The 25,470-nt window shown below is 34.9% G+C and overlaps 1 protein-coding gene across 9 annotated transcripts in view; it reads right to left on the bottom strand.

Annotated features, from left to right (window-relative positions):
* LOC123532684 (uncharacterized) overlaps window positions 1–25,470 on the bottom strand; it is a 167,823-nt gene that overhangs the window by 88,424 nt on the left and 53,929 nt on the right. For 4 of the 9 annotated variants that reach the window (XM_053518481.1, XM_053518480.1, XM_053518479.1 and 1 more), the window contains exons 2-9: window positions 10,109–10,174; window positions 9,682–9,782; window positions 8,578–8,670; window positions 8,195–8,308; window positions 5,835–6,122; window positions 3,947–4,070; window positions 3,394–3,499; window positions 1,437–1,559 (exon numbers count right to left, since the gene is read on the bottom strand). The exons of 3 other annotated variants lie outside the window; for them this stretch is intronic. In XM_053518481.1, coding sequence (XP_053374456.1) covers window positions 1,437–1,559; window positions 3,394–3,499; window positions 3,947–4,070; window positions 5,835–6,122; window positions 8,195–8,308; window positions 8,578–8,670; window positions 9,682–9,782; window positions 10,109–10,174 — 1,015 coding nt within the window. Of the gene's footprint in view, window positions 1–1,436; window positions 1,560–3,393; window positions 3,500–3,946; window positions 4,071–5,834; window positions 6,123–8,194; window positions 8,309–8,577; window positions 8,671–9,681; window positions 9,783–10,108; window positions 10,175–24,667; window positions 24,794–25,470 lie in introns of those variants that run through there. 2 more of the 9 variants (XM_053518478.1, XM_045314216.2) reach the window with 2 other exon arrangements.

The raw sequence follows: 25,470 nt of genomic DNA, 5'->3' as shown, positions 1-25,470 counted from the left end.
TCCTTTTACAGATTTTATTACTTTTGGAATAGAGGGTCATGCGTATGTGCCCATTTAGTTACTTTTTGGAATGAGTATGCTGCAAATACTACATATAGTCCATATTAATTTTGAAAAAGACGGTAATCTGCACATGGCTTGTTTTATTTCACAAAAGGATGAAGAGACCTCTAGCAATTCCACTTTGACATTCTTTGAAAGTTTGTTCTGAATAACACTGGCATGAGCAGAATTCAGATTTTCTTTTACCTAACATACGACTACAGTCGTTTATTGGATAATGGGAAACGGATTTGCTTGCATGAAATTTAAATTGATCAGGGGATTGGGCTAATTTTTATATTTTCTGGTCCTTTGGGATTATAGAGTACATTCAATTTTACCGTAGCAGAATCCGCTTAAGCCGGTGCTAATACCAGTAGGCGTAAGTATGTTACACATTTCATTACCTCTTATGTACAGACAGGAAAACCAGATCTGCTACAATTTTACTTGGTTGCATTTTTTGCTTACAAAGGATCTTCTCATAGATTTTGTTGATTTATTTGATGTGTAAATATTGTTGATAAAGATTCGCAAGACCGGGGAGGAGACAACGCAAGTCGTTGTAAATTTAAATGCCAAACTAGAGATGCTTTTGAGAAAAGCGCATGTCTCCCACAACTGCCTAATCATGTAAATAGTAAGTCAGTCTTTATATACTGTTTACTTAATCCACATGTGCATGCGCTTTCTTGACACCAAAAGGACACCCATACTACTAGTAGTATAGGCGTCGGTTTAGGGGTAAAACTGTGCAAGAAATCCGAGTGTTTTTGGTAAATCAAGGGCCATAATTCCGAAGTGCCTAGGCCGATTTGGCTAGTTATCGAATTTGGCCGAGCACTTATTGGCAGACACATTTTGTTGAGTTTGGTGAAGATCGGATGAGAAATGTTCTATTTAGAGTGCGGACAAGCTTTGTGACAGACAGACAGACAGACAGACTGGAGTAAATCGATATGTCTCCCACACCACTGTGTGGTGGGAGAAATAATTAATAACGCCTTAACATATGCTGTTGTAGATAAAACTAATTTAATGAACACTTGAAAACATTAAATGAATAAATCAAAGCATTCTAGAAAGAACGTTTGCATAAATGCAAAGACATATGTATGAAACTTTATAAATGCAACCGACCGAGACGCGTGCTGTCAGGTTAGGTCCAAAGCGGACCTTTAGACTCAGTCAAAGAATCCGGTAAACACGTTTTATTGGCAATAACTGTATTTTCGTTAACATTCAGTTTCATCCCTTGTAAATTTATAGTATACGAGAAACAACTAACAAAATCGTATCGTTTTATGCATGAATATCCCATTATATTCGCGTTTCATGAGGACATGTGTAATTGATAAATCAGATAGTTTCATTTCTTAATACAGTCTATTTACTTTTGTAAATTCAGAGACAACATCTAAGATTGTTGCGTTGTTTCCACAATCGGTTGGTTTGTAGCCTTCAATTTCATCCTCAGTGCAATGTTTTGGCGCTTGAAAATCAAATTTGAAGTAAACCTAGAAAGGTAAACACAAAACATGCAAAAATTAAGCGCTGTTTGTAGCAATGAAAATTATTGGAATGTTAACAGGTCATTTATGAAATATGAGTCCTTATGTTTCTTCTTTTTTATGTGTGACGGGGTTATAAAACAAAACTATACATAAGGCAATTAAATGTCCAAATTATTTTACTTCTACTTGAACGATGCATCTGTTGAAATGCGTTTGTGAATGTCTGATTTAATCTGGTCAGGTCATTGTAAGTACTAGGCGTTAATTTGTTCTCACTCTCGGTGTGTTTAAAATGGGGTGCGGGTATTACTTAAGCCAGATATTGAATGTTTATTTAAGCTTTTGACATCTCTACATGCATTCACATATTTCAAACAAAAGGGTCATGATGACCCTATATCGCTCACCTGTTAAACTTGGCCTCTGAATCATCAAGATAAACATTCTGACCAAGTTTCATGAAGATAGAGTCATAGATGTGGCCTCTACGGTGTGAACAAGCTTTTCCTTTGATCTGAGTGGTGACCAAGTTTTTGACCCCACATGAACCAGTTTCGAAATTGGCATTGGAATCATCGAGAAAAACATTCTTACCAAGTTTCATGAAGGTAGGGTCATAAATATTGCCCATAGCGTGTTTAAAAGCTTTTCCTTTTATTTGAGCGGGTGACCAAGTTTTTGACCCCCACATGACCAAGTTTGAAACTTGGCCTAGGAATCATCAAGATAAACATTCTGACCAAGTTTCAAGAAGATAGGGTCATACATGTGGCCTCAGGAGTGGTAACAAGCTTTTCCTTTGATTTGACCGGATGACCTAGTTTTTGACCCCATATAACCCAGTTTTGAAACTGGCCTAGGAATCATCAAGATAAATATTCTGACCAAGTTTCATGAAGATAGGGTCATAAATGTGGCCTCTAGGTTGTTAACAAGCTTTTCCTTTTATTTGACCTGATGACCTAGTTTTTGACCCAACATAATCCAGTTTCGATCCAGGCCTATCATCAAGAAAAACATTCTGTGCAAGTTTGTATCAAATCAAAGCATAAATGAAACCTCTATATGGCTGAAAGTGCCAAAATAGAAACTTTTGCCACTTGTAGGGGCAGTAACTCTAGAACTCATGATGGAATCTAGCAGGTTTTCGAAAGGAACCGATATCTTATTGTGACTTAAGGTGTATGTAAGTTTAATTAAAATCAAATACAAAATGTCACTTCTTTCGTGTTCACAAGGTAAAAATTAACAAACTTTTGCTCTTTCAGGGGTCTATCAGGGACCGTAACTCAGAAAAGAAACCTATGAATGGATCTGACAGATTCATCACGGAATCCAAGTGTTATTGTTGTTAAAGCTATTTTGCAAGTTTGTTTCAAATTAAACCATAAATGAAGACTCTGTATGACTACAAATCCAAATAGCAAATTTTGGGCCTTTAAGGATATTATGCCAATTACAAGTTGTGTGCAAGTTTAATTAAAATCAATTGCAAAATGTGGTCTCTATCACGTTCACAAACCAAAAACAGCAAATTTTGGTCCTTTAAGGGGCCGTAACTCTGGAACCCATGACGGGATCTGGCCAGTTTTCGAAAGGAACCGAGATATTATGCCAATACAAGTTGTGTGCAAGTTTGATTAAAGTTGATTGCAAAATGTGGTCTCTATCGTGTTCACAAGCAGTTGTGGACTGACGACGGACGAAGGGCGATTACAAAAGCTCACCCTGTCACAATGTGACAAGTGAGCTAACAAAAAAGGCTTTACTAAGAATCTTTATTTTTTAAATAGACATAACGCACTTTGCGCAAGGGAAATAAATTTCTCTTTCTTACGTTTTTGGTAGCAGTTTGTCCTTCAAAGTATTCAAACGGCTGAAGACTTCCCAGTCTACTTAATCTTCGATACCCACCATTCTTTGCTGCAAAGGTGACTTTCAATCTACGAAATAAGAATAATAAGTAAACTTTATTTTTTTCTCTACATTCAATTAACGAACAATAATTTATTTTTTCAAATCTTTTACCGATTGAACAACACGTTGTACTCCAGATCGAGGTATTCGGATAACAAAAATAATATGCATTTAATTTATGTTTCAAATTATAGCAAGTATACATTTATACGCTCTGAAACAGAAAACATAGATTACTTCAGAAAAGAGCAACAGAAAAAAAAACAGAAACAAAAGCAGTGGTTGAGGCTTCATATAATTGTACGAGTGCATGTACGTGAAAGACTTCATTCTCTATTTTTAAAGGTATTCAATGACTAATCTTGAAGATTAATATGATGCTTACTATCATGTATAGGAATTAGCTATACATCATATCAACGTTCAAGATCAATTTTTTAATTCAACATATTTATTATCTATTCTCTACTTACGTGTCAGAATGTTCAATCAGGGTCTTGAATTCTTCGCCTATTATTGAACAATTAAACAGTTGTTTCGGGTTGTTTTGGTTTGTCCCACTGCACGGTATATCGTATTTTTGTGTTGGATGTTCCTCTGTAAACGATTTAATGAATCAATTATTATTCGATCAAAGATATCATTATAGCACCAATACGATGGATAAATTATCATTATTATACCGCACATAAATGCCCAATGCAAATTTTCCCATTACTTTAACTTGAATAATAATATATAATATTCACCAGTGATTTTATATCTCATGCGCACAACCGTTATTTTCAATTTCTGCGCATGTGATATGATCCAGTATTTCATATCACATGCGCAACGGCGTTATTTTGTTTTTCTGCACATGTGATATTATTTTTTCATATCACCCGTTGAGAAATTGACACCCGTTGCGAGATTGATACTTTCACATTGATTAAAAGACTGAGAAGATAAATTTTCAGACGAGGCGCTTATACATACTTTAGGACTAAATTACCTTTCCTGGTGTTTTCGGCCGATATTTCTTTTTTTCTATAATTTGTTCTACGCGCCATGAATTTCGAAAACAATATTGAATCGAAACTATCAGCAATCTAACTAAGAAAATGAGTACTCACACTTATATGTTTCTTTTAGAAGTAAGCAAGTTATCGCCGTTTTTTTTTTTTTTTTTTTTTCGAATGTTACTGCTGTCGATTTCAGCGTTGAAATATGCGCACAAATATATAGGGATGAGCAATTAAATCTATCAAAAAAAGTCTTAATACATAGCAAAGTCGCCACTATTTCCGAGCGCTAACAAGTAAAGACTCCTTAATTATGTTCTTATTTGGTTAGTAATTACTTTTTTATATTAAATAATCATTTAAATCATTATGTTGATTTTCAAGTAAATATTTCGACCTTTATATATTTTCGGTATAATAAAATAAATATTGCATTCCGCCTCGGTCTATATTCATATATTTCGCGGTGAACATTTTTCATATTACTCTCTCATAATATAATATTACAAAAGCACCATACTAAACAACAGGCGTCACGCTACAACTAAGAAGTGATTTCTGCGAAATTAATCAAACGATGGCCAATAAAATTCTGTTTTAAAACTGTTTGGTATTCTACAAATAAAATTTAACGCGTTAGCTGTGGTATGGGTTTCACGTTAAAAAATCTAGAAAAACAGTCTACAAAGGAAGTAAAAGCACACTACGGCAACTTAATTAAAGTTCAATCCGGTACTTTGAATCGCAACAATTAAGCGTATCCCACGTTTAGACTACTATAATACCCTTTATCCTTCATTTTTTCACTGAAGAAATAAATCTCAGTTTACAAGTTTCGATCTAATTACGAAAATGATGAGTATTCGTACTTTAAATACCACCATGGAAGTTGTTATTATTTACAACTTTGTTTACTCTTTCTTGTTTGATCCAGTGTTTTTAACTTGCGGTTTCTGCTGAATAAGAAATGTTCTAATGTCGCGAAACCACGCATATGTCATGTAGAAACTACATTCTTATATGACGACGTGGTGTATGTTAGCAACCGTAGTTAATGGAGCGTGGTGTCCTCTAAAGTATTCATTCTTTGGGATCAACAGATTTCATTGGAATTAGAATGCAACATCTATATATAGCTGCATCGAAAAATACAACATTCGAATTGTTTATATTAGAGAATTATGCCTCGCTAAAGAAATATACACTATCGCTCTGACCCTTGACACAGCGATCGGTTGTTGTAAGCAAAGACATTTCATCAGATGTCCCTATGCTATTTTCAAATACAGCTGAATTGACATATATACTTAAGTATGACTTTAAAGAAATGTCAATATAACGTTACAAATCTAAGTACCATTTTTGTAGTTAAGGACTCGAAGAAAAACAGTGCCCTCTGTGATTCCAACCCTAGTGCTGTGCACGTATGCAGGTCTTTCAGTCAAAGGCTCTGGTGGTTCGTACGTTGTCTCAAACTGAAACTCCATTTCGTTAAAAACTCGCTGATTACTCCAAACGATGAGTTTGCCCGGTGTTTCGTCCGTTCCATCCAACAAGAAGTAGAAGAGAAATTTGTTGTCGGTTCTACGGATATGCTGGATAATTGTTGTTGATTTACCGATGAATGGCTTGTTGTTTGTTCCCACTGTGGTATAGCAAAATAAATTATATGTTTTAACAATACAATAGAAGTAAATGGAGAATCGCATGAAACAAGCAACCAAAATGCCAACCTTTTTTACCCCTTAGGTACAGAACTTACACAAATGTACATCAATGATAATCAAACCTATGTCAGATTTCATAGATTCACCTGTTTGTGAATATATATATATATTTGGTTCAGAAACACCTACCTGAGGTAAAAGTTTTTGCGATCACAACATAAGCTAAATGTTCACAAAATAGAACTTAGCAAGATGCATGTTATGTTTATAATAATTTAGAAATAAGTTTTGAAGCTTTTTTCACATTTTTGGTCATTCTGAAGAAAAAAGGTTTTGCATACAAGTCCCGCTGTGACTTACTACGGAGATCTTTGTAGAGTGGAGTTTAATAGGGAATTTGTACATGGGTTTTCTCAATCACGAGGCGCTCATCATGGCGGAGGTGACGTGGACAATTGTAATTTACCAAATGAATGGAAAACAAAAGGCTCAAAAAGGCAAAGGCGATCAACCGGAGGCACTTATAGTAACTTAGAACATTCTGAATCAAGTAAGTTTAATTTGTTATCCACTGAAGAGTTCAAAAATCTGTCAACTGACGATAAACTTGTGACCTTATTTGAGGTGATATCACGCACAAATAACCTGAGTGCTCGAGTGTATAACGTGAAAGAGCAGGTCAAAACCTTCGCCTCAAATAATGATCAGTTAACTGCACGCATGAAAACCCTGGAATACAAAAGTATTGATGTTGAGGTGAGCAGTCTAGAAACAATTTAGTTTTCCGCGGCACACAAGAAATTTATCTAATTGAAGATTGTGAATCGATTGTCAAAACATTTATCAAAAATGAACTAGAAATTGACCCAAGTGATATTTGTATACAAAGAGCTCACCGTCTCGGCGCACCGGTGCGTGGAAAAACAAGACCGGTTATAGTCTGTTTTAGAGATCATCGTGACGTCGAAAAAATAATCTCGTGTGGATTTAAATTAAAAGGCAAAACAAACTTTGGCATTAACCGAGATTATCCGAACGAGATTCTTGAAGCCAGGTCCCGTATATGGCCTTGATATATAATACGGAGAGAGCCAAAAATCCACCTAAACTGTACATATTGGCTATCCAGCTAAACTAATAGTCAGGAAAAAAGTTGTCCAGGATGAGTTTCCTCAATGGCGTGATATTATGAAACAGGGACGTCTGACTATAGGCCGAGAAAACGTCAGGATAAATAAAAGAGTACATCCCATCAGCGAATGAACGCTGAACCAGCGGCAACACGCAATCGTTATGGCGTATTAGCGGAATCGCAATCAGACGACAATTCCGGAACCGGAAGTGACTCGGAGATGAGAGCATCTTATGATTCATCGTCGGAAACAGACGACCCGTACAGCCAGTCTATGAGCGAGTATGCCTCACAGCAAGAAAGACATAACTTAGTTTCAACAGTACAAGTAACGCCAACCCATAATGCTGTAAGTGCGGATTTAAGTAATAGTGCAGCAGTTGACCTTACGTCAAAAAACAATACATGTACTTAGGGCTCCAGGGGAGATGCCCTGAACAGTTTTTGTGTTAACCATGATGTGAAAAACATTAAAATCGGTTTCAAATATGTCATTTACAAATTTATTTATGATACAGTAGGGCATTTACCCCTTTCCCCCTTGCTCCACTAACAAAACAATTATGCTGTTAATCATTTATCAAAAGGTACCATGTCATGTGAAAATTTATTTACATGTGAAAACATTGTATATGTATACTCTTATGTTATGTTACATGTAACTAGTTAATAAAATGATTGTTATGTTATGTATTACAGATTACGGTAAATAACCCTCCTCTGCTTTAAATATTCTATTTTGACGACTTTACCGTATAACTTAGTTCAAACCAATCCACGTGATAGGTGTCCTATTTAATTTTTCATATATTGAGGCACGTTTATGCTTGGAATACCTTAGTTTTCATTTATACTGCCTTTAAATAAGTATTGCTTCAAAAATAACTGTACCACAAATAAAAGAAAAATAAATCATACTTTTCAGACAACCGTATTCTGAAGATGACTCTTTTGTAAACCCGGCTGTGCAGTTACATTTGTTGTTATCGTAACAGTTGCCTGGGTAACATGGTCTGTCGTACGAGCAAATCACTGAAAAAGAAAACGCCGTCGTTTACAATGATTTTGATTCTGAAATTCATTTTATGTGTCATAGCAATTTATTTATAAACTAGACTTTTTTCCGGAATAAAGGCATTATTTGTTATAGCCGAACCCTTATATTAATTGATTTCTCATCTCTAAGACTTCAAGAAAATTAGCATTTACATTCGTATATTACGTAAAAATTCATTTAGCTCTGATTTTTATGAACAGACTGAGATTGGTAATCTTTCATATCATGTATGATAATGTCTTACGTGTTTGACAAAAAGCGCCAACTGCCAGATTTTTACAGTCACATGTATTGGGCGCTATACATTCCCCAGGACCACAGTTTGGTCTGCATATTGCTGAAATTGTTTAACAGTCTCAAAATAAAGTAGTTTGGAATTTGTTAAACAAACAATATAATTATGTAAATATAAATTTATTCCTACACTTTAATATTTGCTCAGATCGTAGTATGTGTCTGATCACAGTATACAAATTTATACGAATATTACTATTATACTGTTCCCTGTATATTAAAACACTGCTTATGGCCACAAATATATTTCACATTCTCGAGTGTGTCAGATTACAGTTTTTTACGGATATGACAAATTATCTTGCCTCCTACAAGTTTCTTGCATTTCTATTGGTCAATAGACGTCACGTGGAGACAGGATATATTCCATATCCTGCTAGTATATTTCAGATATGAATTCTGATTAAAAAAAAATGGCTGCCACACTGTCGGCGTATTTGAACCAAGTCAGATTATTTATTAGCTCCAGCGATAGTATCGTTTCCGACAGTAAATAGTGTTTTCTTGCCGATTTCATTCTACTTAAGTTGAAGCTCATGAAGTTTGACAAAAGTTAACCGTAAAAGCGGAATAACTCTGCATGTAAGTAAAGGGTAGTCGGCAAGATAAAATCGTTACACAGCTTGTTGGTGACAGGATACGGGATATACGCTGTCTCGAAAATCCATATCGCTCTCGCCTGATATGGATTTCCTCGACAGCGTATATCCCGTATCCTGTCACCAACAAGCTGTGTAACTAATGGTGTTTCCTGTGTCAGATAACAGTACTTTGGATAATGCACTCATATTCTCTCCTGTGTCAAATTATAGATTTTACAAATACTACAGTTTTATTCTCCTTTTTGTCAGATAACAGTACTTTAGATATTACACTCATATTCTCTCCTGTATCATAGTTTTAACAAATACCACAGTAGTATTTTCCTGTTTGTCAGATAACAGTACTTAAGATATTACACTCATATTCTCCCCTGTATCAGATCACTGTACTTTTTGTTTTTCGTTGATTCTTTTTATTTGTAGTCTCTCCTGTGTCAGATTGCAGTACTTACGGATGTTGCAGTTGTAGTCTCCGCGGTGTCTCCAGCCTGGCTGACATCTTTTTTCATCTACCTGCGCCATGCAGGTAAAATATCTATACTGACCACAATACCTGTAAATTGGAAATGAAATACATTTTGTTTATTTTTTAAAGTAAGTAATGTATCAACCATCTACATCTAAGATCAGATATTTAAATGTATGTAGCGGTGTATCGTCTTGCTTCAAATGGATACGCTTCCATCTAAGAATCAGATTCAGAGTCAAATTATATTTTACGAAAAACAAAAGAAAACTTTAGCTGTAAACTTAGAAAGAAACTTATTCAACGAAACAATAAAACAAAACCTGATCGAATTGTTGAATAATGTATTGTTGGAAGATATGTAAGATTTTCAGTCAAATAAGTATAAGCTTAGTCTAAAGCAAGTCACTTACGTTGGGTACTGGCAAATACATCTTTTGCAAGTGCTTGGTTTCCACACTTTGTATGTTTCAATATTCCTATTAACAGAAACCAATATATATCACTGGCAATATGGATTATTCTCCTCCAATATCAAGTTTCAAGTTTAGTTCAAGTTTTATTAAAACAAATTGACAATACAATTGCCTTTGACCGAATACAATCATATACAATTACATACAATGAAAATGGCAACACATTCAACATATACTAAAATACAGTCTGCAAAATAACAATTAAGGAACAGTTTGTAAAGTATCAAGGATATCAGTTCGTAACGAAAAAGCATGTTTTACATATTTACATAGTCTAAGCAATTTACATTTATTTTCTGAGGACATGATATTAACAAATTTGTTCATAGATGGCCATGATATATGGCCCAAGTAGTTATTGCGTATATCAGTATACTTATTACAACAAAGTAAGAAGTGATACTCTGATGCAACAACTCTATTATTGCATATTCTACAATGTCTGTCTTCTCTATTTACACCGGCATATCGCCCAAGTTCAATTTCTAAGGAATGTGAACATATGGCGCTTTTGTTTGTAACAAACTCAGTTCGGTTTCAAACCGGTTTGCCAAACTTTCGATTTGTTTTGTAAAACTGGTTTTGATCTGGAAAAGGTTTGTGTCATTTGTTTTAAAAAACCGCTAACCGGTTTGTCAAACCGACCAAACTGCCTCCGGAGGCGGTTTATTCGGTTTGTTGTATCCGAAATTTATTGCAGTTCGAGAAAAAATGGCGGACCGTGTGGACCAAAATGGAAACGAGTAAGGAAAAAAAAAGAATTTGTTCATTTCTGGAGAAAACCCGTGGTAATCTTTATGCTCAGCCGAATTCATTTGTCAATAATTACTTCTGAAAACATTCTCTTTGATTGGCATGTATACATCGTTATAATCAGTTTCTCTTACCATGGTCGAAATATTCCATTCATTTCGTTCCAAGATTATCCGACCTGCGACAGTCCAAAATCCAATTACTGTTATAGTATAAAGTTTTAATTTATAGTAAATGTGTCTGTTTCTGAAGGATAACATACAAATGCAATATTTTGTATTTAAATAAATGTCTCTGTTGCTAAGCAAGGGATCACTTCTTGTAGTGTAAAGAAACACACTTACTTTTGTAAGAATTCTAGGTTCAAGTCCTAGCAAGAAGCCCTATGCACATTGACATAACTTTATATGCACATAAACATCATTAGTATATAAATACATAATTATGCAAAGCAGTTCCCTAGTCTGACTAAATTTTAAGAGCAAAATGAGTATTTTTTATTTTCATGCATACAACTATTCATATCAATAAAATTTTAATTTCCAATTAAATTTTCATTTTTAGCTCTTTAGAAACTTTTAGTATGGTCTTTTGTCCGTCGTCCGTCCGTCCACAATTGAGCTTGTGTTCACGATAGCGCGTTCATTTCTTATTTGATTTGAACCAAACTTGCAAATAACTTGTATCTCTATTAGATCTCGAATACTTTCGAAAACCAGCCATATTGCAAGATAGGTCTTGGAGTTATGCCCCCTGAAATGGCTAAAATCTGCACAATTGAGCTTGTGTTCATGATAGTGCTTTCATTTCTCATTTGATTTGAACCAAACTTGCACATAACTTGTATCTCTATTAGATCTCGGTCACTTTCGAAAACCAGCCATATTGCACGATGGGTCTTGGAGTTATGCCCCCTGAAATGGCTAAAATTGCAGATTTTAGCCTTGTGTTCACGATAGCGCTTTTATTTATTTTTGCATGTTCACCAAACTTGTTTAACTCACCTCACCGAATTTCTAGAAAATTTGTTCAAATTATGGCCCCAGGGTCAAAATTGGCCCTGCCCCAGGGATTACTTGTTTTTTACATAGACTTGTATAGGAAAATCTTTAAAAAAAATTGTCTGAAACTACATTGGCTAGAGTTAAGATATTTGGTGTGTAGTATTGTCTAGTGGACCTCTACCAAGAATATACAAATCGTGGCCCTGCAGTCAAAATTAGCCCCACCCTGGGGACTGCTTGTTTTTACATAGACTTATATAGGAAAATCTTTAAAATTCTTTTTGTCTGAAACCACAATGTCTAGAGCTTAGATATTTGGTATGTAGCATTGTCTAGTGAACCTCTACAAAGATTATTCAAATCATGGCCCTGGAGTCAAAATTGGCCCCGCCCCAGGGGCTACTTGTTTTACATAGAATTATAGAGGGAAATCTTGATAATTCTTTTTGTCTGAAACTACAACGGCTAGAGATTAGATATTTGGTGTATATCATTATCTAGTTGACCTCTACCAAGATTCTTCAAATCATGGCCCTGGAGTCAAGATTGTCCCCACCCCAGGGATACTTGTTTTTACATAGACTTATATAGGAAAAACTCTTGATTTCAAAAATTCATAAAAAAAAGAAGACATGATATTTGAACCTGGAGAAAAAAAAAACATATTATGATTTTCATCAAGGATTGCTTTGGTCGAGATGTTGAGGGTGTGAGCCCAACCGGATTGGCCGAGCCTATATTGCACCATTATCTCCTGTGAAACTGTTGAGCCAAATTTAAGGAAACTTTACAGGAATGATCCTTGGGTGGTCCTCTACCAAAATTGTTCAAATAACATTTTCAGTCATTAACTTGTTCTCCTACAACCATAGTGCCTCATTGGCTTGTCAGGTGAGCGACCAGGGCCACTTGGCCCTCTTGTTTTTTTATCCCTGACAAGATATTAATTGAAAATAACTTGACTGACAGCTCTAGGACCTGTTAACATAAGCAGAAAAATGGCCGTAAAACACTGCAAAGTCATACATACTTGTGGAGGACTAATTTTCATGGATTTCATAGTTGTGTAATTAATTTCTAACAAGCCATAAATACCATCGTTTTTATCTTCAAAAGGTGAATTCTATAAAATCGTGTCCTCATGAAATAACCATTTCAATATAGACAAAGCAGTTATCAACAGCAAAAATAAAAATGACTATTAAGTCTGTAAAAAGGGCTGATCCTTGTTGTCAAATGTTGTACAATTTATTACAATGCTAACTTCGAAAACAAGTTTGCACAAGTTTGTTTCAATTGATAATGCATTGTCTCATTAGTGATGGTGACTTTCCCCTTGTGACTCACATGTTCTGTTGGTTGTTCTGACTGAGCTCCTAACTAAGCCAGTTTGTCTGCCTCTTCATTGCCTGCAAGTCCACAATGGGATGGAATCCACTGAAGTGCTACTTTGCAGGTTATACTCAGGTGCTGCATTCTCCTGGCTAGCTGCGGAGCTTTATTGTTGATAAGAGCTTCCATGACAGACAGTGCATCTGTAAGAAAGACGACTGAGGAACTTTCTTCTGCCGAGTTTTCAATCATTGAGACGGCCTTCATGAGTGTGTCAGTCTCTACCTTGAAATTGCTGTAGTGTTTTCCTGTGGCTGCGTTTAGTGTAGAGAAATTTCAATTCACCGAAATACATATAACTATATACATAAGTATCAATTATGTTTAATAATGTATATCCATGGTTTCTCCCCCCACCTAATACAGTGACATAAAAGTTCAAAGTATTAAGTATTATCTGATCAAGTCAGGGGTGTCATTGGATGCCATCCGGATTTTGAATATACAATGCGTCATCAGAAAAAAATGTCAGAGGTTAAATATGTCAACCATTTTTGAAGAATCTTAATTAATATTTATTTAAACATGTTTTTGTGAGGTAAGATACACTCGCTGGCCTAAAATACAACTGCTTACTTAAATCAGTCCAGCACCAGAGTCAGAGTATATGTGCTTTGCTTGAACCTTGAGTAGTATAACGTCATCTATTTTTGCACATTAACTACATCACAACTGCCAAACTTTGCTGAGTGTGTCTAAAACAAGGAAACAGCAATGATTTCAATTTAGGAGTTATCCCTGTTACAAAACACTTAATCTCTAATTTTCATCAAATTGAAATAAAAAAAAAAGTCTGCTGGATAGTGGATACAGTTATATGATTACATCTCAGTCTTAGTCTTTGTGGCCGGATGGTTAGGGTAGTTGATATTAAATTATTTGTCCTTCACTGCAGTGTGCTCGGAACCTTGCTCAGGGTGTAGAATTCTTTCATGTGTGGATTTTTAAGTAATCCAGCTGACTTAACGGACAGTGACTTTACCTAGCTGCCCGCCCATGCCTTAAATAATGCATTGAAAGTTGATATATGACCTATAATTCTGTCAGTCTGACATTAAACTTAACAAAAACAAACATTTGTATTCACTCAATTGGTCTAATGTTCTCGAGTGCAAAAGGAAGTGACTCAACTGTCTATGCCATAATTAGCCTTGCTATGTTAAATTGTGGCGGCACGTGAGGAGTAGTAATAGTAGTACACGTTATTTAATATGTTTGGCTCTTAGATACAAAATCTGTCATTTATCTCCATTTAGAATAAATCTGTATCTGTATGTTTTACAGTGTAGGGCCTGTTACAGCTTCGCACACTGGAGGGAGGCGCTTAATCGTGAAGAAGGGCAGACTTGAAGCCCTCTGTTGTCTCTGCGCGGACCACCCTATCGTCCAGGTGGTTCCATTCAATTATAGTTTTCACAAAAAATGAGTTTTTCAATTGCTCAGATTTACAATGCTTAACACTAAAACCTCTGGTATTGTTTATTACTTGGTTTTCAACAATGTTTGGCACTTGGAAATCACTATATGATTTTGCTCTGATTTGTCTTTTACGAGTTACAGTTTGTAGGTAATCTGAAGGGTGTATAGCTGGCACCAGACCCCCGGCCACTTTGTAGAGAAATACAAGTCGACTGGTTCTTCTACGATCTTGAAGTGGAGTTAGTTTGAGAGATTCCAACATGTTTGTGACCGATCCTTTTTCTCTAGACCTGTAGTCGCCGGTAATAAATCTCGCTGCCTGACGCTGGATACGTTCTAACTTATTAATATCGCCTTCTAAGTAAGGGTCCCAAACAATAGCACTATATTCGAGAGTTGATCGTATTAAAGCTAAGTAGGCACTTTTTCTGCATTCTGATGGACAGTGGCGAATATTTCTACGGAGTAGAGCCAAGGTCGAATTTGCCTTTTTTGTAATTTTATCAATGTGCTTTGTCCATAAAATAAATTTAATCACTATTTTTCTAGATTCGTCATTTTGTTCATACAAACCGCCTGTTTGTTCAAGAACTCATTTTAACCGAAACCAGTTTAAGTTTATCATTATTTTTTATCCAAACCAAAACCTAAAACCCAAACCGGATTTTTGCAAACAAAAGCGCCCATAGTCTAAAACATGTTAAACTCTTGCGAAGTTTGTCATCTGACACTAAGTCAAAATATGTTTCATATTTGAATGTACATTTATACTTTCTATAATACTCTAACTTGGACATAGTATTTATACTTGCTGACCAATCCTGAATATATTGATCATACACTCGTCTCTTTAGAATTGGCATATAACTGACATTGGGATTAAAATCATTTAAAATGTACGTAAAACCAAGTTTATCAATAGAAATATTCATACATGATGCCCAAAAGTTTACAATATTTTTCCTCTCTAAATCATTGAACATAGCATAATTATATAGGAGATACAATGTTTTTCTTGATTTTTAACATATAATTTAATGATCGAATTTTATTTAACACAGATAAAGGAAATCGACCTAGCTCACCATATACAGCAACATTTGGTGTCTGTTTGCGAACACCTAATACATATTTACAGAATTTGACATGAAGCTTGTCGATTTCTTTATAATCGTAAGCTCCCCAACTTTAGATCCATATAACAATATAGGAGCAACCATAAAGTCAAACATATGCAACTTTGTTTTAACATCTAACTTTACTCTATCAAAAATAGTAAGCAGACTATGATATGCCCGCAGAGCTTGTTCAGATAGAGCTTTGACTGCTTTAGACAAGGTTCCAGTGTAAGTAAATTGTATACCAAGATAAATGTAAATTCTTCTTTCTATCTGGTTACCATCAATAAAAATGTTTGGAAGAATATCAATTATGTTTAGAATGAGTGAAGTTCAGTTTTATGTAACAATTACAAATCATGACACCATTGTCCATCATAATTTTAACTAAAAATTAACTTCTATGTTTGTCACGTCAATTGAGATGTCTGCATTTAATTGTTATACGACTGACAAAAGATCACAACTTTTAGCTATTTTATAAAACATTACAACTCCAGCCATCAAAGGGTTACATCTGGTATGATGTGGAGGTTGTCATTTACTTGTGGAGAACATCGTTATGCTGGTCGGCAAAACAAAGATAGTTATCAGATTAATTGATCACTGTTAAGCAACTACGATAGTTTTAAAAAAGGTCTATGAATATAAGACCGGCATGTTTGTCAGAGTTTCATATCTGTTTTTTTGTTGTTGTTGTTGTTGTTGTTGTTTTTGTTGGGTTTAACGTCGACACAATTATAGATCATATGGCGACTTTTCAGCTTTGATGGTGGAGGAAGACCCCAGGTGTCCCTCCGTGCATTATTTTATCACGGGAGGGCACCTGGGTAGAACCACCGACCTTCCGTAAGCCAGCTGGATGGCTTCCTCACATGAAGAATTCAACGCCCCGAGTGAGGCTCGAACCACATCGGTGAGGAACAAGTGATTTGAAGTCAGCGACCTACGGCCTTCGTGATATATTCTTACGCATAAAAACTCAAAACACGGGTTATTCTTCGAAAAATCACTTGGGAACTTGTTATTTCGATTCTAACACGACATACTAGTATCAACAGCGTTAGATGGTAACTACTTTTTACGACCGTGCTACGCACTGGATCGGATGACGTCATTGCACGCGCGTGGGTTATTGCAGAATAACCAGAGATAGATTTTGCTCTACATGTGTGTAGGTTATTTGCTGGTCGTGTTAGAATCTACGATAAACCACGCTTGGAAACTTATTATTTCTTAATTAAACAGAGTAAACATAAATCAGCGGACACAAAGAATAGCAGGAGGTACAAACGCCGATCTGATGAATGATTGTAAACTACTCTGTATGGTATGTTTTACTAAACATGACAATATAGTGTAGGTGATATATAAAGAAGTAACTTATGGCTCTTTACGAAAGAAGTCAAGAGTTGATTTCTAATTAGATAACAACCGGTAGATTTTCAAAACAAAATCAAATAGTGACAAAAAATATGCTAGGTAGTCAGTAACACATGTCTCAACACAATTTTCACCTTTCAGACATGCATACAATTTATTAAACCAAACTTTTATAAATACATATGGATTGAAATCGGGCGTAAAATTTTCTGTTGCATCGAAATCAAATTGGATTATAGACCAATCCCCTTCTTAGAGAATTCATTTATTAATGCAAACAGCTTGTCGCAAAATATAATGTTGTTTTTTTTTATATAGAACGAATATCGCATAGGTTCAATGAAACATTTTAGGATGTCATAAAATGTATGTGTTAAATAGGTATATAAGTGTTCATCAGTTATGTTCTTTGCAAATAGAAACGTTGACGGGAACGCCCGCGATGAGATGAAAATTAATACATTTAGTGGGAAAGTTTACGCCTACGTCACTCAGTGTGTAAAACCTACATGTGAAACAGTTTTTGTCTCATGTTTTCATCTAAGATATTAACGGGAATGGTAGGATTTTGCTTTCATTTCTCTAAAAAGCTAGATTTAAAGTTAACTTTTTGCGATAAAATTAACATGAATAATCTAGGTCGAGGTAAGATTTTACATTCATTTCTCTTTAAATGTAGAAAAATAGGTACAGCGAGATGAACATTTTACAATAAAATTAACAGAAATAACCTAATATATAGCTGAGGTAATATACTTTCATTTCTCCGTAAATATAGTTTTAAAGCTGATATGAGATTATAACTTTGCGATAAAAGCTAGATTGAATCATATACGTTTTGTTAGTCATGAATTGACATTTTAAGACCACTGAACTGTCATGCATAATTACGTTATTGCCTCATTAATGTTCAGGTTATGACCTTTAATGACATTGAGCAGGTGCACAAAACAGCTAAAAGTTAACGCCCACGCATGTTTATGAATATTCAGTACTTTGAACCCATATTAAAAACAATTCATAGTATGTTCTATGAAGGATAAAAAAAAACCTTCACTATTTGAAAGTCAGTCCATAAAACGTACAATGAATTTATTATAAAGTAGTAAAGGTTTTTAGTCATTTTATGGAACTTAAAGCGAAGAAAAAAATGAGAAGTATGGTGTTTTCATTGGATTACAAATAAAATTGCACAATGGCAAAACATTGTAGATTGGTAACAGCATGAAAGTTCTATGTTCCGGTTACTACTTCTAGTTTACGTATCTTTCCGGCAAAGAAAATGTTTATGTCTTGTTGCTGTTAATGGTGGCGAGGATGATAATTTTGTTGATATTTTTTTTAGAACTTTGGTAGGGCATTACACAATCCATTCTCATGTTTTGATAGACAGAGGGGATAAGTTACCTTATAGCCAGACTTCGTATGATATCTTAAAACGGTATGATATCATCACGTATGCCAATAATGTGGAATGGCTTTTATTTGGTCAATTGATGGTATGTTTGGAGTATTACAACTGACCAAACATACTCCGGAAAAAAACAACACACATTTGAATTCAAAGACTTGACCTCAAAAACAAGAATATGTGTTTAATGTTGAGTATTGTAAAAAGCACATTATGTTTGATTCTACTTTTTAATTAAATGCTATCAGTTAAAGGATCAGATAATAATGACATTTACAAATTTTATGAACATATTTTTAAGGCGATATAAATTACAGGAAAAGAAAAAATGCGGTGCAGAATCCATACTAGGGTGAAACTTTAGATGTTTAGTATATAGAGACCTGGCGTTCTTGGGACTTTATGTAAAAAGAATTATCAGCTTCTTTGATTGTAATAATCTGACGTATTTATAAGCTTACAGGGAACGTCGTTTTGTTTAGCAAATTTCATGTCTGAGTATTAAGACAGTCGCTGACGCTGAAAAAAATGGCACAATTTTAGGACAATTTTTACAACTTACTAACGCTGATTTACGGTTAAAATGGATTAAGAACATGTCTATCTTTCGATTAATATTCTCACCTTGGGACTATGAGAGTAATGAGTCATGCTGGCTCGCCTCGGCGAGACGGTATTACGATAGGATTTTACTATGTAAAGAACTGACATCTCCATTTTCTGGCTCCAAGCTTTTTCCTTCAATTAGCTATCTAAAACAAAATAGCGTTTCGTTTATGAAAAGTGACCAATCGAAAGCTGCCGTACAAAAGCCATATTGCCCCAAAAGGCCGCGGCCATCTTTAATGAACAAAAGAGCTCAATGACATGCAAAGGACCAATCTATCTCAAGTAGAATATTGCATCAATCGTTTCTCCCTATTTGCAGAAACGAGCTTAACAGGCAGAGAAACATTGGGTAACTGAGCCAGATGAGCACTTTGAAGCTTGCGTATTTAGTTTACTCTAATTTCTTTTAGCTCGATTATGATGAAAGCTTCAAGCTTATTGGAACCCCTCTCGAGTCCGCTCCCTGGAAAAACCAGTACTGGTGTTATATGAGAAGTTATGATCGTGACCCCAGTGGGCTCGAACCCACGACCCCTGGATTGAATGGCCGATACCTTATCCACTAGACCACCGCTCCCCTTAGCTTGCGTATTTGAGACGAATGCCATTAGGATCTCAATACTGGAAAAATAAGGAAATATTTTAGGGACTGGATACATGTTTGTATTCATTTGTAGGCATAATGATTGGAATTGCGTAGACAAACACTCTCGACATCTCATTCCTGATGATATCCATCGCCGTGAGTGTATGAGCAAGGTGAAGCTTGTTTCCTTTCTAATGCTGAGCTCCATGTCATTGCGACCATTGTCGATTTGATTTTTTTAATAGCAAAATATTGTTGTCAAGCTTTTGATGGCGTTTATGTCTAGAAAGATTTGCATGGTAGTCCGTTCATACGAAAGTGCTAGTCCAAACGCTTTCAAACTTCGCACAAGTCTTTGACAACATTGGATGACCTCACAGGACAGGTGACGTAAAGTAAAGACTTTCATTTTCTCATAATTAGGTCCCCCTTTAATTTAAGAATTTCGATCGAAGGATGTACATGCCTTGTCTGATATTTTCCGATTCTTCATTAGTCTTTCACTTCATAATATGACCTTACAGATACTCTAGCTTAAACAAGAAAGAGTAGGACATAACAACACAAAATATTAGTACCGTCGTGCGATCGGTGTGTACGTATACAACGCATTTAGTACTATGGTTGACTACTATAAGATTCTTTCACTGGTTGTAGGTGCAGCTGGGAATTTCCGGCCTCGAGGGTAACTGTTTAGGCGGTAACGAGGTTCCTACCGAGTTACCGCCTTAACAGTTATCCGAGAGCCGGATATTCCTATCTGCGCCTATATAACCAGTGACAGAATCTTTTTCTTGCATACCGATATCAAGAAATAATATTTTTAAAAAAATCAATCGAATGGCTTTCTTTTTAGAACTATTTCTTATAGATGCATATTTAAACAAAGATCTTAAATTTTGACAACATAAAAGCAATTCAACAATGCGAAGACATTCACGTTAAACCTTCAATTTCAAATTTGCGGATATGAAAGCAGCATGAAAACTAAGTTTCCAGTTACAACTTTTCTAATTTGTTTTGTGGCTGTTACTTGTTATACTTGTTGAAAACGTGTTTGAAAAAATTCAGTCAATTCAGTCTAGTATAATGCTGGACTTTTATTGACAAGGAAGTTACGATCTTATTTCTAGTTGAAATATAATATATTAGCGTGTTAATAAATTTTACCTATACGGCTGGCTTCTTTTGGAATTTACAACGGCTTTTACGGTATTAGTAGGGAAATTTTGATTTGCCCAAACGTTGAAGGGGAATTTTTAGAATTTTAAACAAGAACTATAATTATATATATATTTCGATTAAATGTCTTCTTCAATGCGTATAAACTATAAAATCTCACTGAAAATTGAAATGCACTTGCTCCGTATTTGTACTCGAGAAGATGTCAAATCATATTTGTATTTAAGTATTGAAGATGCATATCTGCAAATAATTGCTAGCTCGAGAATCGAGCTTTACGGCCACATGAATTGATCTGAGAACTTTCGCCGGGAGCAAACAAAACGCACTGGCTGACAGGAACTCGTTTTTCAACGTCATTTGATTGCTCAAAATTATTTATCACTCAAAAATCACACAAGAGAGGTTTGCAGTTAGTTGTAAAACAATGTTAGCTCTACATTATTATTAGAGATCAATTTTGGAATGAAAGTGGAAAAGATTGTCATTAACCTAAAGGCTGGTCCCTACCAAATCAAATACAGGCCTACGCTGGTCTAGTCCAAGTATAGAGAGTCTTAATTTTCCTTCCATTCCTTGCAATCTTTCTCAAAACCATCGTGTTTTCTTTTACTCTATGGTGTTTAAGTATGGATGAGTGTTATTCTTATAAAATTTGTATACTCCTACATAAGTTAATTTACAAAGCATAAGTCTGCTTCTTAAACTATGACGGAAAACATTCTTCTGTCAGTAACTGTGAAATTCCGCGGTTATACTTTTTGAATGTTTAACAGAGTACAATGAATACGCTTAAAAGTACAGAAAAATAATTCCTAGTTAGATCATAATATCGGATACCACTTTGTAGAAACATGATTAATGTAAATGGGCTGTTGAGGACTGGCTGCGAGTCATTCGTTGCAGTTACGAGCCAGTGTATGTTCACAATTGATGCTCTTCCTTCGGCGTGACAAATACTCGTAATAATTCAATAATATTATTATTATTATTATACCAGATTTATATAGCGCCCTTTTCATGATTAGATCAATTTCACGTTCAAAGGCGCTTTACATAGTTCAAATGCAGCCACACAGGGCGCATAATTCATCCTCTACTAGTACAGACACAGAGCGATCTGACCAGAGGGACAGAGTGAGACAAAGCCCCCACGACAGAGAGATCAGAAATCAGATACAGGCTTGTCCGGCTAACTTAGCCTAGCTCGTTGCGAATAGACAGCCTGGTTCTTTAACGTGCCCAGTGTATAGCACTGATACACGCAAGGATTGCCTGGGTTCCTGACCAGTACACCTCTAGTTGGGTGGGAAACACTGAAAAGCGTTTCTGAAAATTCCCGAGTAGCTGCCGGGGATCGAACCCCCGACCTCAGGATTGGAAGGCCAGTGTGCAAACCACTGAGCTATCCGTCCACCTATTATCTATTTTTAACGTATACCGTAAATAACATTCACTTCATATCTTGTATGGAAAGCAAAAAAACATTTGTTTTCGTATAAACAACATTCTTGCAATAAGAACAAGGACGACCCTTCGCGCAATCTGACGACATTTACAAAAATGAAGAAAATGGCGTCGTCCAAAAAATTCTTTCAAAATATGACGCCAAAATTTCAAAACGAATATTAAATTATAGCTTTTACAAATTTCGCTGAGGGTAAAGATCAAAACTGAATCGACACGAATATAGATTTAACGAGATTCTAGATAGAAAACAGGAGCTGTATTTTTATCGGAAGGCAAATAAAAACTGAACGTTGCCGTTCTGTTTAGATGTCGAACAGATCGATATTCTGGAATTTGGATTTTCCGATACTCCTAGAAATTAAACCACTTATTATAGCAAGCAACCATACACATTTAAATATAAGAATTGAATACTATCGTTTGTTCTTTTTTACAAGTATTAACCACATTGTGACTTCTTGCAATTCCATGCATTGCACTAGCATTTAATTCTCAATTACAGTGCATATAATATATAATGCATTAAATATAGTCAAGCTGCCGATTTTAAATCTTGAACATTTTTTTTTCTGATTTGACATCGTGTAATGTTGAGTGACTTAGACATGCCGTTAAAAGTCAATGTTATTTTATGCGTATGTATACAGTGCTTACTTAAATGCTTGACAGTGACGCAAGGTGGTTTGCAATCATTTAACAAAATAGAAATAGAAGCTGAGCACAGAATGGAAGAATACCAAAACTGCTCAAGCATATTTTGTCTAAAATATGTAGTGTAATTGAAATTGTGACTGGTTACGTAAGTTCCTTTAAAATTAAAAATTTCTTTCTTTGAAATGATTTTTAACTGATAACAAACCGTCATCACTTGTTTTCGAAATCGCCGTTCATAAAATCAAACCGAAACCTGGATCTCTTTCAGAAATCTACGATTTCTTCAAGAGATCTAACCTGCTTATAAATTACATTTTATTGATTGAGCTCAAACACCTGTGAGTTATTGTGTTATCTTATTTCCAGAGATACACTACATTATTTGCATAATGGTTTCCAAGGATCTTTTTACAAATTTTATTGAATACCTTTAAAGCCAAATATTAATTTTGTACTTCTGGCTATTAGATGTTTTGACAAATACACACCAGATCTGCAAGTGCACGACTTTCGGAATATGGCGTCGCGCACCCGATTTGAATTTGAACACAAAAAATGGAATATATTTTGTCGTTTGAGGACCCAACGAACTAGACGGAGTTTACAGAAGGAAGTGTGTAAAATATTAAAATTAAAAAATGTATAGAATGCATCTACATAGTTAATCATACTTCAGAAGGCAATTAAGTTAATATTTGACTATTTGCCTCAATTTTTGTTTCAGAGAGAAAGTCCGTATTTACGAAAAGAGTTGTACTTCACATGATTCGCTAGAAATATGTTTTACCAATGTTTTAAGTCGCTCAGACAATAATAGACAGTAAGATGAATCAATAAACAAATAAAAATTATATAATAAAGAAACAATTGAAAGGGTCCAAAAGGTGTTTAAAACAGTAAGAAAACAATGCTCATCTGATACTCATTTCACAATCCATCGTCAGCCAGCATAATACTCATAATACAATTAAAATGCATATATTAAACCGTTAACTAAATCATTAATATCATGGATCAGGTATCATTCCTCCCCTATGTCAAGACTAGTTATATACGTTTCTGTTATATTTATATATACAGTTTTACAAGTTACCTGATAGAAAGATAGATAAAATACCGTTATTCGGTAAGATATAATCAATAATTCAGGGTGTACCATATTTCGGAGAGTTGAAACCTTTGTAGGTCTGAAAGACAAACACTGACTCTCCATTTTTATGGTGGAGGATACTCAAATACGCCTTTGGATATTTTAGGCAAAGGAAAGGACAGGTACCTGTGTAAATTTGTGCGATAATTCCTGCACAAATCGTTAATTCGCATACAACTCATATACATTTTTTGGATTAGATTAAGAGTTACTTGTAAGACCCACGACCGTGCCTTTATCTGTTATTTAAAAGGAATATCCTTGATACACTCCCAAATATATATATCATATTTCAACTTAATAATAATGGGATCTCACCTCCGTGTTGTAAATTAAAACTTCTAAATTCACAGAAATAAACTTACCCTCTCCAGTTTTGTGAATCTATTAATGCAACCTGCATAAATATTATCAAAAAACTACAAGTTACTCCAAACGTCATTTTGCTTTCGCCGCCCAACATTCAATGACTTATTTACAACGTCTTTAAGTATCGAAGAGGACCAGGAAGTTTTTGAAGTCTTTTTGTGGTAAATATCCAAATAGAATTGCGCAGTTTATAAAAAGATCTTTTAATACAGTTGTGATATTTCTGATCATATTTCAAAACCGATATATTTGTAGTATACTTATATTAAAGAAGACATGCTTGAAATTTTGCCAAAGAAAAAAACCGAGGTTGTTTCCGGAATAACAGATATTAAACCTCGATCCAAGATCTCAGCGGTTGAGATTGTCATAAAAATTTGAAGGAAAAACCATACGCATTATTGTTTTATCAAGCCAAAAGAAATAATATGTATGAATGTTTTAATATTTCATTTAAAACAATTTTTATCTGGCTTGTTCGCTCAGGGGAACATATGTTTCTCTTACTTTTAAACATTTTTATTTCCTTTTATAATTCAAATGTTGAAATAAAGGTTAAAAATGAAATTTATACATATGAAAAGTTTCCTAATAAAACTGCATAAGAAATTCTGAAATTATTCGAAAATGGCATAAACTCTTATTTAATTTATATTCAAAACGTCGATACTTATATTCACTTAATTTCCTTAAAATATCATTAAGTCTAAAATATGGTGGCAAAAAATGTCAGTATTTGCAGTTTTAAAACAATGTATGCATCATTTTGTTTCTCGGTATTTTTGTTTTTGGACTAAAA

The sequence above is a fragment of the Mercenaria mercenaria genome, chromosome 11, assembly GCF_021730395.1.
Source record: "Mercenaria mercenaria strain notata chromosome 11, MADL_Memer_1, whole genome shotgun sequence".
NCBI classification, from domain to species: Eukaryota; Metazoa; Mollusca; class Bivalvia; order Venerida; family Veneridae; genus Mercenaria; species Mercenaria mercenaria.
The sequence above is the reverse complement of the archived record's forward strand: the minus strand, read 5'-3'. Positions and strand labels throughout refer to the sequence as shown.